Source organism: Vidua macroura, chromosome 2 (genome assembly GCF_024509145.1).
Source record: "Vidua macroura isolate BioBank_ID:100142 chromosome 2, ASM2450914v1, whole genome shotgun sequence".
Taxonomy (NCBI): Eukaryota; Metazoa; Chordata; class Aves; order Passeriformes; family Viduidae; genus Vidua; species Vidua macroura.
In genome coordinates, this window is record NC_071572.1 from 113,023,110 (window position 1) to 113,042,698 (window position 19,589).

Below are 19,589 nucleotides of genomic sequence, written 5' to 3' on the forward strand. Positions count from 1 at the left end.
GCAGGGACTTGTGAAACACTGCAAAGGAGAAGTATGCATCCCTTCTAGAAAACATGCTTTAACTCTCTTCTGGCCCCAAGGTATCGTGCCAAAATGACGATACGACATTGTGTCACTTTGCAGCTGCACTCAAAGCGAGGAAGCCAGCAGAAGACAAAGGGAGCGTTTCCAAATTCCTCTGCACCACCCTGCTCTCGAGAGGTGGGGACTGAAATTCTTTGAGAAGGAGCATATGCAAACAGTTGCTAAAAGAGATGTCCGGTTTACAACACTGTGATCAGCGTGGAAAGAGAAACTGCAGCAAAAACATTTCGGAGCCTTGTTTTTTCCCCGTCTGAATTTTTGTACCACCACGGAAGCTTCTCACTTCCAGTGCACAAGTCTGACCATCCCTGCGAAGGGAGGGGAGAACAACCTGCACCTTCAGACCTGGTGGTGTGAGACACAAATTAAAGGTGGAAAGAGCTGGTCCTGCTTTACAGCTGGACAGTGACAACCTTGCATGGGGACCCTCTGCTAGTGCCCACAATTAAGCCCTGTCTTCTCTCTGCGGGATCACCCAGCAGATACTTGTCCTTCCTGGGAGTCCCAGCCGCGCACCAGGACAACGCCTTAAATTCTGTTCAAGCCCAATAATCACCCTCGCTCTCCTCCTATTCTGCCTTTCTAAAGACAGTTCATTGCTGAGTGAAATTACCGAAAAGAAGGAAGAGAAAGGAAAGCTGCAGTTAGAAAGAAAGGGATTCTCTCCTCGCAAACACACAGGCAAGAGACCCCGCAGCCTGGGAGAGGGAAGTGTGGACAGCGGAGAGATCGAAGCAGAGATACCAGGGCAGGAACTGCAAGCAGTGAAGAGAAATAGAGACTAAACGGAGGGATGGGAGGGGGGATAAAGATAAGGCGATAGGAAGGGGGAGAGAGAAAAAGGAGAGGAAATGCACATGCGGTGTCCCCAAGTTTGGGCGCGGAGGCAGAGCTTGTCGCTTGTTGTCTCACAAGCCCAGCGCTCCGGGAAGGACAGTATCTGTTTAGATTTGTGTCTAAATTTAAACCCTGATTGCCTTGCCTCCCCCTCCTCTCCCCTCCCTCCCTCCCTTCCTCTCACCCACCCGCCCTTCTTCCTTGTTCGTAGTGCAGGGCCACTGGCTGGGCTCTGTCAGTTCGGGCTGAGCAGCAGCTGGGATCTCCCAGCCCTGCACGGCTCTGCTCTCTTCGGCTGGACTTTTCCCACAGATAACAGGGAAAGGGGTGGGGAAGAAACATTGACCCGAGGACACCTCTCTCTTGCGGGACATGGAGGTAAAGAAAACTTTTTTTTTTTTATTTCCACTAGCTTGTGACTGGTTCCGTGATCTGCTTTAGCTCCACCTTGCAAACAATTTCTCCCTGAAGGCAGCTTCAAAATATCTTCTTGCTGGGGTTCAGATAAAGGTCTCTTTCCTCCCACCCGAACTCCTATCGTGCACCTCGGACTCTTTTGCAGGTTTTAGTCCAGATTGGGAAAGTAGGGGGATGGTTTGGGAAGAAATTACCTCTGTGAAAGGGGAATGAAGAACTGCCATTTACTTATTGGTCTCTGAGGTGTGATTAGAGTGTTAGATTTTAAAAAGTATCATTTTGAAAGGAGTTTTTAAGGGGTCATTAAAAATGGGGACATAAGAGAACAAACCTTCCAAGCTCCTTGGGGTTGGTTCCTTCCCAACCCGTGCAGCAGCAGTTGTGATTCACCCCTGTGTGTAGCCCCTGTCCCACGTGGATTGTGAGGTCTCATTTTCCATATCAATAGAGCATTTTGGGTCAGGGAAGGGGACCTGAGAACCTGTGCTTGAGCAAGGTAGATGAGTAGCACACCCCCAGAAGGTTTTCTGTCCCTTTTTCTTCACGCACCCTGTGCTTCAGGAGAGTTGGATCTCATGTCTCAGTGTGGGCACACGGCTGGTGGACAGGAGTCTGGCTTCCCTGGGGTTTCTGTTCAAGCCTTCTCCTGTTTAACACCCTCTTGGGCAAGGCAGTTCACCTCCCTCTGCCTCCCGTCCCATTCATTCAAAATGGGAATGGTGGTGCTTGCTTTGGTCACATCAGGCTGGATTTGTGAGCTTTTCAAACAGTTTTTTAAAGTGGCAAGGGAAAAAGAATATTTATTTTTAGGAGGGGCACAGGAAATAGAAAGGTGATTACAACATTGGCAAAACCTCAAATTATGAAAGAGGACATTTGGTATTTCTCTCTGCTAAACAGAGACCTTACTAACCACTTTATATTATCTTCCCAGATAAGCTTTTTTTCTGCGTGGATGCAGCCCCAGTAGCAGGGGACATGCAACAGAGCCAGGGAACAGTGTGCTTCAAGCACCACTTCAATTTTTCTTTGAAGAATTCCAGTGCATAACTCAGCTGGGCAATTGTGCTAACACCCAGGTGCTACCATCACCATCCTTGTTATCTGTGCTGACCTCCCCCACAGGCAAGGGTTAAAGATTTGGCCTGTTCAGGTGTGTTTTGTTACAAAAAATGTCCTCAATGGAATTATCTAAATAGATTTTGGGGTGGAGAAGAATCAAGCAGTGGTGAAACCAGCTCAGCACAGACTACTTACGTGACATGACAAATGTTTGGCTTTACAAGGGTTTTCAGGTTTGACAGAGCCTAGGTCACTCACTGTTAACACTTTATTCTTGTTCACTGTAGTTGTTACATTACATCCTGTAATGTTTCAGAGCGGAGGGGGAATTGAGCTCCTAATTTCTTATAATTTAGGGCTGAAACAGGTATTTTGGCACATTGAGGACACTCTCCTCTCCACACACAGAGGACTGTGCCCCTCGAGTATTTTCTGTTGTCTCTGTTGAGTAGAAAGGAACACACCTGCCATTTCCTTTTTGGAGATGTGTGACACAAGTGGAAGGTCTGGTAGCCAGGAAGCTTCTCTGAAGTATCTGACCTAAGAGCTTCCTTCTCTTGATTCTGTCCCTTTACCTCTACTTCCCAACTTTTTCCTCATGCTACTTGGTTCTTTTGGTCATCTGTAGTTTGCTGAAACTGTTCTTATTTTTAAAACATCTCAATTTCCAAGTTATTTTATAAGTAGTGTGCTTGCTCCTGCCCCAAGCCTCCAAAAAAGTGTTTAATGTCCCAAAGGTAAGAAGGTATTAGTCTAAAATAGGGCCAAGAGCAAGAGCTTGATTTCTCACCAGCTGATTCTCTTCTCCATTTATTCCTGAGGACTTTTCACAGGCAGGACACAGAGGCTCGCCACAGCCTCTTTGCTTTAAAACCAGCTTTAATGATCCTGTGCAGCAGGAACGAGAGGAATCTTGTCATTTCCCTGTTTGCTTCATCAGTGGCAGGCAGAGCTGCTCCCTGCTTTCCTGCTGGCATAACTGGCAGGCTCTTTGCTCTAATGGGACACATGAGGATTCCCAGCATTAGGAGGAAAAGGGCAGAGGGCTGACCTAGCCAGCTGATTTCCTTCATGTCCCTGGCAGGAAGACCCTAGTTTTGAAAAATCCACAGAAGCAAGATAGTTGGGATCTCTTTCTTAAAGGGGTTAGGTTCAGTTGCTGCTGCTTAGGCACTAGTACCTATGGTCTTAGCCATCCTGCTGTCAGGAATGTGCCACATTGAAAGCAGCAACTGAAACTATTTAAGATCCTAAAGAGGGAGAAAAAGGCAGCAAAACCCTGCCCTTGCAGTTCACGTAATTTTGTGTCTGTTGATCTTCAGTGTTTTGTTTTGTTGTTTGGGGGTTTTTTTTGGCCCATCTTCTTGATGCAAAATAGATCTGACAATCAGTTTTCTTTCCACTGTTATGGCAGATGAAAAGAAATCATGAAGTTTATACCACAGATTGTTAACATGAGTTCATATCAAAAATGTGTAAAACTGCACTGGGGAAAGCTAAGTCACTTGTGAAGAAAAGCAGCCATGAAACATTCTTTGCACTTAGGGTACAGAAAATATTAGAAATTTTTGTGTTGGTTGTTAGTTTACATCTTCAGATTTGGCCCAAGCTGTCTAATTCCCATGGCTTGTGGCTTCCCAAACCTTGCTGCAGATGTTGTGAGTTAAGGCATCCACTGAAAGTGCTTGTGGCTTTCTGCAGCCCATATTCCACAGCAGTCATGGCATTCCTCTTCCCACCCTCTCTGTAGGGGCTTGGGAGCATAGAGACTCTTGAACTTTACTTGCACAGCGAAGGGAAACAATCCAAGACTGAATTTCACTTGAGTGGCTCCCTATGGTGTGATGGGTTCCCTAAGCTGCAGAGGTGCAGCAGCCAGGTGTATTTTGGGAAGGCTCCCCCCCTTCTTTGTGCCTACCAACACGACAACGTCATTTAATTCTGTGACATCTCTATTGCCATGTCTCTTTTCTGCAACTACTCCTGCTAGATCTCCATTTTTCCTGTTGGTGCACTGACTCAGCAGAGGGAAAGCTTTTCCAGGACTGAGGGCAGTTCTCTGCTCAATTCACCCTTCTGGGCAACGTCCTGGGCAGCACTCACCCTGTCATTAGGAGAACTGCACTGAGGAGGGGTCACCCAAGGGGACCGAATGGGAAGGGATGCAGGAATGGGTACTGTGCAGATGAGGGGGCTGAAATCTGTGACCATCCTGGTCCTCAGAGCAGCAGGACAGGAGGTGAGCTGGGCTGAGAGAGGTCTCTGCCCACCCTTGCAGCTGTGGGGCTGAGATTACGAAGAGGCATTACACCATGGTTAGCTCTGTCAGGAAGCTCTGATGATTGGCTTTCATTCTAAAAGTTAAAGTGTTCTTTTTCCTCTTTTCTTTTTTTTCTTTTTGCTTAACAGAACAGTCCAACATCAAATACACTTGTTTTCAGTGTTTCTTCCCAGACCCATCAAAATGACATGTTTGTGCAGTGTGTCTGTGAAAATAAAGGGAAGAGTATTTAAATATACCGGGAGAGGTACTATATTTTACTATATAGTATTTAATTTTATTTAATATAATATTTATATTTAAATGGGGAGAGGATTCCATTTTACTCTTCATGTCTGGTCAGATTTGGGACCTTCTTGCCAGTAAATAGCATGTCTGCAGCAAAGAGTCCTGGAAAGGATCCTGTTTGCCAGACTTCCACATCTCCATGAGTGGAGGCCTCCCTCTCGAAGGACAGGAAACAGCCAAACCAAACCCCACGGGCTGTGCTGCAGCCCTTTCTTCCACCTAGCAGAGACCCCAGAATAAATGGAATTAAGGCTTTTCCTGTGTTACCAGAGAGGGAGAATTCTTCTGAACCTCTCCTCACTCCCCAGTTCAATTGTCTGAGTTTCCTAAGCCATGGTGACAGCATTTTGGAAATGCCTTCTGTCCTGTGCTCCACAGTCTAATTGGCAGGATGCTTTGCAGTTGAGCAGCATATCACACATACCTTCTCAAACATTCCCAGGAGCTGCTTATCTGAAGAGCAGGGGAAAACATCAGCACTGCTTTATCAATAGATGCTGCTTGGAAACTTGCTGGCTTTTATCATGGAAATGAACCAGCCCACACAAACTGGGGTTGGCTTTCCATTCTGTTTCCACTTTGGTCTGTTAACAGAGGTGTTTTAGAGAGGCAGATGCTCCTTTTCCTAAAACAACAGCTCTACAGCCAGAATTTGGGATCTGAGCTGGCAGCTGAACCCAGCAGCAAGGAAACCTCTTTGGAGGACCTTGTCTTGGTGCTTTGCAGACAGGGATGCGCCTTTAGCAGTTTGCAGGACAGCAGGCATAAGATGAATGTGGTCTAGGGACGGCAGAGCTGTTGTGTAAGGAGAAGCTGTTATTACACACTCACTGCAGAGTTGCTTCACACCTCGTTGTGACAGAGGCACAGGGCACTTCATTCCTAGTCTCACCTAGGCATGGATTTAAGTCACACTTCATGCAGGTCACAATGTATCCAGCTATGCAGTCTCATGCCATGAATGCTTTTAAATCAGATGTGAGTTTTATCTTTGTATCTTACCACCAGTATCTGGGTCCTGGTAACGTACTGGTGAGGATAAGCCTTATCTGCCCCATTAGTGCCACTTTTCGGAAAGACAGGAAGAGATGTGGGACCAAATTCTTCTCAGATTCAAGCACGTCACTTGCTGAAGGTGTTTCTGGAAGTCTTCTGCAAAAAAAGACCCACACCTCACTTGCCAGATTTACAGCATATTTACATGCATGACTTCTTCATTATTCACCACCAGATTTTAAAAGAGCTCATACCCTATAGAACAGGTAGCAAAGTTGTAAGCAGGTTGGGGTTTTTTTGTTTGTTTTGTTTTGTTTTTTGTGGTTTGGTTTTGGTTTTTTTTTTTTTTGTTTTGTTTTGGTTTTTTTTTTGCATATGCAAATACACCTGTTTACCCTTTCTAATGAAAGCACACAGGGTTTTGGTCAGTGTGGCTAATCTGCAAAGGATATTGATTTACCACTGCCAGCTTCAACAAAGCTCCTGTTCATCCCAGGCTTCTCAAATTCACATAGAATTAATGCGTGTGGTTTGGAAAGCCTGGATATCTAAAGGATGCAGACCAGTGATTTCTTGTGCACAGAAAGGCACAAAAATGCAAAGGAGAGGGAATTCTGCCTCAGAAGACTGGAGTTTAACAAGTCAGTGTGGCTTTGCAGGCAGTCTGAGGACAGTACTGTAAAACTGTTTTAGAAAAAAGAGGAAACAGAATTTGTTAGTGCATGAGAAAAAGCAGTATGCCTGGGAATAATGGGATCCAATTAAAGGAAAGATTTATATCTCACCAAATAGCGGGAAAGATTTCTAACAGTGAGGTCTGGCATGGTTTGGAGTAGCGTAGTGGAAACCAAATGTAGTAGAAAATCTTTTTCCCATGAATGATTCAAAAATAGACTGGACTGAGTGGTAGAAAGATAAGAAGCAATCTTCAGTTGTATTCAGGTTAGTGGTACTGATAGGGCCACCAGAGGGGCAGCACCATGCTGCTTCTGCAGTTCTTCCACGTGTGGGCTGCTGGGAGAAGCCAGTGGCTGTTCAGCATCAGGCCCCCAAAGTGTTTATGGTTCCTCCCTGCTGCAGTGCATTGCTCAAGCACAGCAAACTTCTGCCTGTAGGAAGCTCAGGTCAAAATAAATTGGCATCACATCTGCAAGAGTCTGGGAATGGTAATTTTACTGCCTGTGTAAAACACAAAATCAATTTTATTTTTATTCTTTCTTTCTGTTTTTAGAATGGGTTTCTTTATCCTTTAAAACTGCATGCTACAACAGCAGTCATGGCTTACTCAAGTCAATCATCTTGAAATACCTAAGTGCCATGTTCCTCCTGATGTAAGTTCAGATGAAACATGCCCTGTTTTCATAGACACATACCTGAGCTGGTGTGCCAGGCTTCCCAGGAATTTCACCCCTTGTGCTTTGCTGTGAGGACATGTTTAACTGTGAAATGTGCACAGTCTAATTTGGTTTCCCATGTAGTCTTTAAAGGGTCCATGGAGTTGTCGACACTGTCCTTCCATGAGAACCCAGGGTTTCCATTCCCAGTTTGAAGGTGTTCATTCCCAGTTAGTGGCAGAGGGGCTCTCTGTGCAAACAAATCTGGTACTCCAGACAGCAATTGCCTGTGTAGAGGACAGAGTGGAAGAAAAGAGATGGATTTCTGAATACACTGGTTACTCCTGCAAAAAAGAAACAATCTTAGCACTGTGTCTTTCAGCTCCCAGCTCAATGCAAAGTTGCCTTTTCCACTCACATCAGGACTTCATTCTCGTGTTACACATCATCCTGTCATAGTCAGCGAAGGTACTGAAAAATCACTGGATCGTTCCAGTGATTCCAGAGATCAAAAGCTGAATTTAATTTTTCTTCTCAACGCCTGTGAATTCAGGGCCTTGCTGGCCAGAGCTTCCTAGTGCTGATTCACTCACTGAGCAAGTGTTGTGCAGGCACTGTGCCCACACTTCCTGGACACCTGGTTCCGGTGACCCAGCTTGAACCTGGGGAAACTGTGCCTGAGGTTGAAGGAACTTTAGTTCCTCTTCTTGCCAGAGAAAGAACATGTAAGCAGGTTCCAGTCAGCCAGCAGGTAAAAGAAATAGAGCTCTGAAGTAGGGATAGAGTGTTTCAAAGCTCTTACGAGCACTGGGTTTCTCCATTAAAGCATTTTGGGAGAATTTTATGAGCAGTTTTACTCAGAAACAGAGATCGTTATCTTCTTCACATCACCAAAAAATAATCTGTGTCAAAGGCCAAGCTGCAGCTCAGGAGTTGCTTGTGTGCATTTTCCTCAGGGTATGTAGATGAGTTGTTTACCAGTGGAAAAGACTATATTTCCAATGCATCATTATGGCTGATCCAGACTGGGCTGAAAACTCAGGCATTTTCAAACATAACAGCAAATTACAGCTGCCTGGGTACATCTTCCCAGTGTTTGGCCCAGTTTTCAGGAGTCTTACAGGCTGGAGACTCTGGATGAAGCCAAAGGGTGGCAAAGCACCCTGTGCAGACACAGGTCCTCAGTGCCACTGGAGCCACTGAGCCCTCCAGGGTCCAACTAGCAAGACATCTCTGTGGGTATAGCTCAGCATTCACACCTCAAGCTGGCTGCCAGCAGAATGCTTGCTATCGCTTTCCTCCACTCCATATCTGTGTACCTTTTTAGAATAAATTCCAGGCTTAGATAAATACGAACCTCCTTCTCTGTCCTGCCTGTATCCAGCATAGACCTAATTTTATAGCAATGTGTTACAAAGATAGCACAGTCCTAACTGATGAGTCCTGGAAGCTGCTGCAGTTGGAAACTCTGTGTAGGCTCATTTACCCTTCTGATTTTCTGTTCCCAGCCTGATAAATTAAGAGGAGTTTGAATCCCTGTGCTGCTCCAACTGGGCTGTTTCTGACTGAGTTTAAATGGGGAGGTACCACAGTCTACTTACAGCATTTATCAGAAATATTTTGAACTGTCTCTGAATCTTGCATTCTCCATGCACCTTCTTTGACAGTTCAGCGACTTCAGTTTCTAATTTAACCTTCTGAATAACTTCAGATTAGATAATTTATGTTTTTTGTATATGCACTTACTAAAGTTCATCCTCTTTAACCACTCATTAGGCCAAAAGCGATCCCTTCCTCGTCCCACCTGAAGCATCTTGAGTCTGAGCCTCCTCATGTTGAAATTCATCTTTTTTTTTTTTTTTCAGACTCTGCTAAAAGCAGAGCTTTTTTGCTGACCCCCTGTAAGGTATCCAAGGGAGAAGTTCCATTGGGTTGAGACCTTTTCTGCTACTGGAGCTGTTCCATTGGCTTAGCCCATTTCTTACAGAGCAAGGTGCCCAAGGGTCTGCAGGTGAGAGGAGAAGTGTCCTCTCATGAGGACTCTCAGAGCCTCCCATCGTGTCTGAAGCTACAGCAAGTCACTTAAAGGAGCACCGTGGTTGAGATGGCATAAAATAATGATTTGTTGCAAGGCACAATATGATAAACATGGTTTATGCATGTCTTTCCCCACTGAAGTAATACACATGCAAGTCCAGCCTTCCTGGCCATCTCTCCACTCTGTGTCTTAGTCTAGAATTCCTTGCTCACGTGAGAGCAGAGCACTTGCCCTACAGACTGCACTATTTCCTGTCTCCTGTGGGCAGCCTGGGAGGTTTTGCTGGTTGTTCCTCCATTAGCTCACCCCTTACTCTCCTAGAGCAGCAAGAGCTCCCCAGAAGAAGGCCTGGAAGTACACACAGAGAGGCACCAATTAATTTGGGGGAACTTGACAAGCTGTGTACAGTTCCCAGACCATTAAGAAAAACAGATGTCTGGAAGGGAAGCACTGGGAAGCTGAGAAGGATCCTGAGGGAAGCCCTGGCTAGGAGCAGAGCTCTGTACAAGCAGCTGGTGGAAGTAGCTCACCAGGAAAGCAGCTACGTCTTTCAGTGGCCACCACTGCTCTTCATCAGAGCTGCCAACCCACCCCTCCAGCCATGGAGCCTTTGGAAATCTCGAGGACACATCCCAGAGCCTGCCTGGACAAGCTGCTGAAGACACACGGGAAGCAATGCTCTCCAGGCCAGCCAGACCAACATCTTGCTAACAGCTGTTGTCAGCTGTAGATCAGGACATCAGCATCACCCTGCCAGGGTACAGATCAGCCCTTGGCTCCGACGGAGCAATTCCGCATTGGGAGTGTCTGTGGGTTCTTAAAACAACACAACCTCATCAACTTATTTATTCAGTGGATAATTTCTGAGAAATAACCCATTCCCCCCCCCCCCGCCCCTTCAAGCATATTATCTGCAGTTTAGATATCTGCTATAGCTCATGTCTGTTGTATCACCAAGCTTTCAGACGGTATTTATTGCTAGAGGGCTCCCATCAGATGGAGAGAAGGAGTTCATGACAGGGTTTTATATCCATATCCTGCCTGACATACCAGAAAATCCAGATGTCTTCCTGAACTAAGCTAAAAACTGTGTAGGTGTTCACCTAATTTAATTTTGGAGAAATGAAAAGTAGTGCTGCTTGAAGGAGAGTGGGGATCTTCAATTACTTAAGAAAGTGGTGCATTAGCTCTCAGATGACACTGAAGTCCTGCTGCCAAGTTAATCACGGAATCATCTAGATTGGAAAAGACCTGTAAGATCATCAGGTCCAACAATTAACCTAGCCCTGCAAAGCCTACCACTGAAACAAACCCCTGAATGCTACATATGTGTGTCCTTTGGGATGGTGGCTCTGTCACTTCCCTGAGAACCTGTTCCAGTGCTTGAACAACCCTTTCAGTGAAGAAATTTTTCCTAATACCCTATCTAAACCTCTCCTGGGGGACAACTTGAGGCCATTTCCTCTTGTTATATTCCCACTGGCCTCCTTTAAGTGAGGAGCTGAGGGCTGTATGTGACAGGGCATTCCAGACTAAGGGACTTTATTTTCAGCATCCCAATCTGAATTTTCATAACCTCGAATAATAGGAATGCTCAGTGTATCTGCTGCAAGGTTCTGGCTTACTGATAGCACTCCCATTTGAGCAGCACAAACTATTTCCCCCAAGAGACTTAGAGATATGGTAAACTTGATGGACAATTGCTTCAGATTTGTCCCTGGCGTTCACTTGGAGCAAGGGAAGAGCTCTGCAACATCAACACTGTTCTTTTAAGGCCAAATGAGCAAAAAACCCCCCCCAAAAAAACCCAAAACCAAACCAAAACAAAAAAATCAACAAAACACCTTTTTTTTTTTTTTGAAACTGTTTGTTCCAGATAAATACAGCCAGTATTTTTAAAGCAAATATATTAACTTGAAGGAAATAGCAAGACACTGAGTTTCCAGGACTTCATAAAAGGAAGAAGGGTATTAGTCTAGTCTCCTAGTGTAGTCAGACTTAGTAGTTGTAGAGATCTGTGTTCAACTGCTTGGTTTTTGTGTCTCAGTGCTTAAGGTTGCTGATGGCTGAGCTCTGGTTTGCAGTGGTAGAGTTGTAGTTAGATGGTTTGCAATATGTTCCCACCTACAGTAGCCACACAGTAAACTACCAGCTTTTCAATAGTTCTGTACTTCTTTTTTATTTCTTGAAGCTGTATCATCTTAAATACCTCAGCATCTGAACAGAGGCAACGAGTTGAAGGGAGAACCCTGTGTGGTATGTGTGGGCTCAAAACCTAATATGGGCTCATTTCTGAAGTTGTGCTGCTTCAGGTAGCAGGAGAACCCCCCTTGCATGGAGCCTCTCCAGGGAAAGGCTGCCATGCTGCCTGTGTGGGCACAGCCTCAGCTTTTCCCTCTTTTTCCACTGGTGTGGCTGGGTATGACCGCATCCAGCCACATATCAGCTTTATCCACGATCCTTTTCCTGCTGCCTGGAATTATTTCCATGTTGGCTGCTCGGCCTGTCTGCGAGCAGCTGTGCTGGGCTTGTTGTGAGGCAATTGCAGACGCAGGGCCCTTCTACAGGAAAGGCGGAGGCCGTTTCTCCTTTTATTCATTGGACTCCTTAATGGAGCTTCTGCGTTTTCCCTGCTCTCTTGGACACCCTGGTCACCTTGTCTGTAGGCAGCTGGCCTGGCTGGCAATGTAGATTTTTGCCTCTCTGCTTAGCCCTCCTGTTTCTTCCTTGTCACTGTCTGCAGGCAAATGTTGCTATGTATCTTATAAACCAAATAATCCCGATGATCATGATCTCTTTTTACTGTATGTCCCACAGCCTCTCCCCCTCAGGTCTCACTGGTACTTAACAGCCTTTTATTTCACCTTCCTACCTCCCATCCCAACCTCCTGTCTTCTCCCTGCAATAGGAGTCACCTTGTCCTTTCTTTAGTACCTTTTGTGTCTTTCCTCTTGACCATTCTGATTTCTGGGACCAAATCTCATTTTAGTTGTTGGACTAAAATTCTTTCCTGGATTTTTGAGCAGTTGAGGGGAATTATCGTGTCATAGATCAACTACAGGACTAATGCAAGATGGAAAGGCTGCAATCCACATCTTCCAGTCACTCCAGTCACTCCCTGACCCTGTAGGTTCCTCCAGTTCACTGAGCACCCACCTGCTCTACATTAAAATTTAACCAGTGCCTGGAATGTTGCTTCTGCACAAGCCTGGATTTGCCCTGCTTGACCTGTCCTTGGGTCCCTATTACATTCCCCCTGTCCCACATCCTCATCTCTTCCCAGCACTCCTTTTCCCATTAGAATACTCTGAGCATGGCAAACAGGATCAGGCATGTCACAAAAAGCACTTGTTGCAGAAAAGGAAACAGTGACACCCACGTTTTGCTGGAGGTTTCTGTGGTCACCTCAGTCACGGATTCCCAAACCACTATGAACGCACACAAAATAATTTCTTTAAATGGTAGATTTTAACTGATTTGCCATCCCCTGCACAGAGAGTCATGGCTGAACAGCCAGATGCCTTTTCCTGCTCAGGGCACAGCAGAGCCAAGAGCTGCCTGTGTCTCTGTAGGGTACAGGCTGAGGTTTCACACATGCTGCCCCTGCACAGGCACCCTGCCCGCTAGGGACCAGGTGCTGCAGTTCACTGCCTCTTTTGGTAATGGTGGTGCTGGATCAAACCACTCCTGGCAGCCTTTGCCAGAAGCAATAAGACACTTGCTCAGGAAGCCTGGGCTCTGTTCTGTTCTCTGAGAGTGTGGGCTTCAAACTCTTTGGTCTGCCCAGGAAGGGATGGGTTTTAATTGAGGGTTTAGGGCAAGCCCTTGCCAGCCTGCTTGTTTAAGCTGTGCCAACATGTAGCAAAGAATTCGGGGTTTGCTGGGGCAGAGGAGCCCTCTCACACCTGCCTGGTGACCTGAGTGTTCTCCTGACAGGTGAAACTCTGGCTTAGCTCAGGACCAGTTTTGGGGGATATGCAGCAGTAGCTACACAGGCATTAAAGTGCACAAGCCCATACATTGCCCTCTCAGCAGATGCTCCTGACAGTGATTTGAGGTAATGCTGCTGAGATTAATCAGCCCGTGCAGTGTTGGGAATATGCAGGCACCAGGCGATTGCCAAATATCCTCATTGCCAAAAGGGAGACTCAAGATCTCACTTGTGCCTTTCACAGTGTCTCTTGCTGCCTTTGCTAATCTCGCCAGCCGGAGCTTGGCAAGCACAGGCCAGGCACTCCTGAGAGCTACGTACCATGGCACAAAGGAAAGAACAACTTGCTTAAAATAATGATTATTTCATTTTATTTTCATTGTAGCCACTCTCTGAAACAGAAGGTCTATTCACCACATTGAATTTCCCGATGTCTGCAGATGTTTCCTATAATTCTGTTTGTGAAGGACACAGCTCCTCTCCTGCGTGTCTGGCACTGGCTGCTCTCCTCTGCCTGTCTCCTCCTGCCTGGCACTGCCTGGCTCTGCTGACACCATAGCATCTCACTCCAGCCACCACCCAGTGGTCCCCATGGCCCAGCACACTTGGGCTATTGGTACCTCATAGGTACAAATACACCTGGGTACATCAAACCACTGAAGGATGGAAAACCATCAGGAGTTTCCCCTCTACTTTTAGCAAGCAAGGCTGAGAGTACACAAACCATTTATTTACAGTGTAGTGGACAATTAAATACAGCGTTTCCTTCATTTGAGGAACTTATTTGTCCCTTGACTAGTTTTGGATACTTATCGGCCTCTACCCAATTCCCAAATCTTGCTTTGCTTAGCCTTTAAATTTGGCAGATCCAACCCTCTGTAGTTTTCAAGTGAGGCAATTGAGATATTTTCTTGCAGTCTTCTGGATGAAAGCTGCTGAGCTGGAATATCCTCATGTACGTTACCCTTTGGGCAGTGCTTGACCCCCAGTGCCAAGATGGCAGCACTTCACAAGGGAACTCAGAATGAGAAAATCAAGACCAGATCACTGCAAGTCTTGAAAAGAATGTTGCCCTAAAGCAAACTCTATCCAAACTCAGGGAAGCATCACATATTTTTACATATTTTATGTAAAGTGGGATTTTTCTGCCCTTTCTCTTAAAAACAAACAATCCCTTGTAGTCCACATTCCTCATACTTTTCTGCCCTGGGCTATGGTCAGAGCTCCTTCCTCGTTATCACCCTCATTATAGCTGTGCAATAGCCTTGCAGTTGAGGCCAGGCACTCACTCCTATATTCACTTATCTGTGATGGGATAAGCATTGACTTGGGTGCCACTCTGAGAAGGAATGTCATACTTCTGTGTTGTTCTTGTGGCTAACTTATTCAATAGACTCCAAGAGAAGGGCCAGCAGTGATTTACCCTCAGGCAAGAAGCCACTGAAAATGTTTCAAAAAGAAAGAGTTCAAGAGAAAACCTGATGTGTTTTCCTGCCATTTGCATTTCAGGAGTTTTAGCTGAATCTTTGTTAGGGCTGCTGTGAGAGGTCCTGTTTTCAGAGGGAGCTGAGGAGAGCTGCTAGGGATCTTTGGGTTCTAACAACACTGACTGCCTTGAAGGCAGCACATATAAGCAGGACTCCTTACCTCTTCCTGACTGCCTCCAAAACTTACATGTCCAATATTTCTTTTTTTAACATCTCGATTAACGAGCAGTCCCTTGTCTCAAGGAAACCACAACCTACAGCTATGTAGAAATACGTACAGAAGAGATGTGTGGCTGGGTCAGAGTCTAAAACCCATTTTTGGGGCCAAGAGCTTAGACTAGTCCCAAACCTAATCTGAGATCTTGTTGTCCTCGCAGAGTATTCAGAAATCTGGAGCCCAAACTCCAGCATTCACAATATAATTCACAGATTGCTTTCCCCAAAGCTGCAAGAATGAATCTGTTGCTTGTGACATCAACCAGATGTGGAGGCTTCCTCTGCTCTGGCTGAGGCTTCACAATGTAGATGAAGCTTTATCTTGGACCTACAATGGTTCTACACAGTTGTGCACACTCTCATATGATACATTAACTCCTTTTGTTGCAAGTCAAACTAGAAACCTGTTTGTGCAACCTTCAAAATGCCAGCCTGGCAAACAACAGCCAAGGATTCTGCAGAGCCTGCTGGGGTCATCATTATACTCCTCAACAAACCCTTACACTCTTTCATAACCAGATTTTATGGCCAGGCATCAGCTCCTGAGTTCTTCTTGTATCTTTGAAGTGGAAATCTTACTTTCTTTGCTCAGCTTTCTATTTTGTTTCACTCCTGCATTGTAGCAGTGAGGGGCCCATGGCACACTGAGTCAGTTTTGTTCAGCCATCTGATGGCAGCTTGGGGGAAAAGGATGAGGACTGTGCATGCTGCCATTCATAAAGCTCACAAAATTGTCATTGGGATTGTGGAATGGAGGTGTTTAGTGTCTGGTAAAGGCTGATCAAAGAAAATACTGCAGAAAGATAGAAGTAGAAAAGTTTGGGGTTTTTTTTGTAGTGTTTAAGATACACTTGAAAGTCCTGCAAGATATTCTTGTCTTCTCCTCTCCTGGAAAGGAATTGTGTAGTGCTCCAAATGCTCACAGAGTTCTCAGGGCTAGCCTAGCCCCACCAGAGGGTGGTGCAGAGGTGGCTCACAGGGTAGCTTTTGCTCTGGTGGAGCACAGCACAGTAAATATCACGCCTGCTGTTCAGTAAATGGTAGGAAAGGCAGGTAGGAGCCTTGGCCTTGCTTCCCAAGGTGCTACAGGCTACACTGACACAATGATGGACAGGACTGGCTAGGAGGTATCACAGAGCCACAGCTGCAGCCAGTTCCAGCTGGGGCTTCTGCCAATAATTAAAATTTACTACAATGAGACAAGGAGCAGCTTCCTTGCCAGATAAGACGCCAAGTGAGTAAATAAATCACAGAAATCCCTCCTGAAACAGAGAGCTGGAAGGTCTCCAGTGAGAATGATTTGTGAAGAAGAGTAAAGAGAGAGATGCAAAGAAGGATGCTTTGCTGGTCTGAAGAGGGGTCAGTGTAGCAAGAAGAGTTTTGTTTATTCAGGGCTTACATCTTGGGATGTGTTGCTTCTTGAGCCAGGGGCTCAGCGTGGTGCTGAGCTCCAGTCAGAGCAAGCATCATGAGATTTCCTTCTAGGGATGTAGAACATGGGCCAAGGCCAGTGTGAGCACACCTACTTCCTGGGCTATCTCTGTTCAGCCTGTGTTTGTGCTTTTGTGGGTCACAGGGAGAACAGGCTCAGCTTGTGGGCAGCAGCATCTCCTGCTTTGTGCTGCCTGATTCCTCATGCTGTGATTCAGGTGTTTTCCCATCCTCTCGTCTTTCAGCTTGCTCTTTTGGGGGAGTTTGTGTTTTAAACACACCCTGCTTACTTGCTTCTCCCTTCCCAGTGCAAACAATGTTCCCCTTTCAGTATGATCCTGATGCCACTGATGTACTTGCATGGGTACAGATAAACAAATCAGTTCAGGTTATGTTGGCAGGAGGGTGCAAGCTGGGATACATCTAAATTGTCAGAGAAAGATAAATGACTTTTATTGAAGCTACAAATTACAGAGGTTTTTCCATTCAGTAGCATGGGTCCAATCCTAATTAAAAACTGCTCTTGAGCTTTATTAGTTGATTTAAAGAGGAGTTCCTTATGAGCTGCCCATCTAATCTTATCTGCACTTAAAAAAGCGAGAGCCAAAATAACTGAGATGGATTTGTGGTGCATTTTCCAGAGCATAAATTCATGTCCTCTGCAGATAAACAGGAAGCATACCTTAGATCATGCCTTGTGTGACTATTCAGTGACCTTTTGCCTCCAGCTGGCCTCTGTGGTTGAAGAAAAGGTGGGTCAGGAAGAAGGGATTGGCTCTTGCCGATGGAAATTGTCACCCCAAATTGGAGCAGTACTGTCATCACTTCTCCATTGCTTGGTCTGCAATGTGCAGGACATCTCCAGTCCATCAAATCCCAGCTCTGCAGGGGAACCTTTTTGGGGAAGAGGCAGCACTTCACTGCAGGAATAGGAGACATTCACCCCCTCCAACCCCTGGGGAGCTCTGAAAGGAGCCGTATTCCCTGATGCAGCTTACGGTGTCATTCCCAAAATGCTTCTTTCTGTGTCAGAATCAGGTACTTGTGAGCTTGAGAACAGATCCTTTCAGCCAAGCCAATTGCAAATGAGTTCAGTTAGGCAGGAAAGCAGCACCTCAATCAGATTAAGGCTGTGTTTTGACCTGCAGGCTGGGAGAGTTAGCTCAGTTTGGTATAAGCTTTCCTGTGTAGACAAGGGCTGTGGCTGGCTGGCTCCTCGAATCCTGCAGCTACCTCACTGAAAAATGAGAAGGGTCAGTCCTGGGAAGGCTTTGTGCAGAATGCTTTGCCTTGGGAGAGTTGAACCAGGCAGGGAAGCGAGGGCCTGCAAGAGGCTTCATTCCCTCCTGAAATCCAGCCTTGGCCAGGATTGATGCTTTAATCCCAGTGAAACCACAGCACTGCTTCCCAGTTGCTGGCCTCCAGGCAGAGTGTGGTGATGGTTTATTTTGACTTCAGGAGTTTCCTCCCTACAGATGCATCCCCCGTCCCTTCCTTAGCTGAGCATGTCCTACAGGTGTAGAGCTTGGCCTCTGCCATGCAGCACAGAGAACCTGCTTACATTTTGTGGTTGCTGTTATTTGAAGCAGGGCTGCTGGGGATGGCTGACATGGTTATTTATGGGTGTTTTGTGGGTGCTTAATGGCAACTTCTTACCAGTGATGGTCTCCCTGTGGTGGTTCACAGGTCATGGCCTGGACTTGGATGCAACAGACTGCAGGGTTTCACCAGTGCTACAGACCAGCCCAACCTCTACCAGCAGGCATGCAAAAATATGATTTTTCTGTCTTATCAGAACAAAAGGACACACAGGGATGTAATTTCCTCAGGCTCTGGCTGGAGCAGTTAAAGGAAAGCCCTCTCCTCTGTGCTTGAGGCTGCTCCTGTCACCCCTCCATCCCTTTCCACTACAGCAGGGCAAGCACGTGGTGGGCCATGCTGTGAGCTCCAAGGCTGAAATGATCCAGGTTAAAAATAACCGTGTAAAGAGTTAAGGGGTGTATTTTAAGCTCAGATCATTTCAGTGATCCAGTTTACAGCACAGCCCCACAAACTCACACAGGTGCAGGGGAGGGGGGAGGGGGGAAGGGGGAAAGGAAAGGTCAGGGGAGAATGAGTGGTTGGAAACATAAGCTGTCTGAAACCCGTAAGCTTATGAAACTGTGCCCCAAAAACACCAAAACCCTCTTGTTTTCCTCTAGCCATACTGACAACTCCCTTCTCATGGTGCAGCATTGGGTGCTGAATATCACCCTTTCTGGATCTGTAATCAAGACTCTGGCCCTGAGCCTTGGATGCCTTATTGTATCTGCCTCTGAGACATTGTGTTGGTCATTATTTTTGCCGTATTTGCTGTTGCTGAGGCAGATTGTGTGTGCAGCAATGAAAAGATCCCTAGGAGAGTCACAGGGGAGCTTTGCAGGGCTTAGTGTGAGTACAGGATCTGGCATGATGGGCTGGTGTAAGAACAGGCTGCCGGGAATCATTCCTGTGAAACTTTTTTGAAAATGGGATGTTTTCCAAACGTGGAGATCAGGGACTGGCCTCAAAACCATGTCTAGATGCAGCTGCATGAGAATTGGGCTGATAGTTGCACAGGACCAGTACCAAAAGTTGTGTGACTGTCACTGATTTCATAGCTGCTGAATACTCCAGCCTTGCAAGGTGCTGTGGAGGTGTTGCTTCTCAGATAAAAGGTGACCTGTGTGGCCAAAAGCAGAGAGTCAGAGGATTTGTAGGGGAGGGAAGGAGATTAGGGAAGTACGGATCTCTGCTGTTACTCGGCTGGTATTTAGCCAAAAGCTGCATTGTATGACAGCCAGTAGAACTCTCCTCTCTTCAGGAGTCAAACCAGGTACATGATGGGGCATTTTCTAGTGGAGCAGGTCATTTCTGTGAGGATCCAGTGGACCCAGGCAGCCTGTGAGAGGAGCAGAATCTGTGCCAAAAAGCAGTGGCCTCCCTTCACACAGTGTGCAGAGTCAGGGGTCGGTGGGCAGCTCTGCTCTCACAATAGAGGCACGAACTCCGATGCGTAAGGAAGGAGAGGTTTGGGGGGCTCAAATTGACACATTCGTACCTCAGACACAGATAAAAGCAGAACTTTCTTCCCCAGTGCTGCTAACAGAGACTAGGCTCAGTTTTAAAAGCAGATGAAGAAACATGGTTTTGAAAACCATTTTCAAAT

The 19,589-nt window shown here is 46.2% G+C and overlaps 1 protein-coding gene across 3 annotated transcripts in view; it reads left to right on the top strand.

Annotated features, from left to right (window-relative positions):
- Positions 1 to 999: 999 nt before the first annotated feature.
- Positions 1,000 to 19,589, top strand: part of RCSD1 (RCSD domain containing 1) — a 30,415-nt gene continuing 11,825 nt past the window's right edge. For all 3 annotated transcript variants that reach the window (XM_053970748.1, XM_053970749.1, XM_053970751.1), the window contains exon 1: positions 1,000 to 1,299. In XM_053970748.1, the coding sequence (XP_053826723.1) occupies positions 1,294 to 1,299 (6 nt within the window). In that variant the 5' untranslated portion in view covers positions 1,000 to 1,293. The remainder of the gene's footprint in view (positions 1,300 to 19,589) is intronic.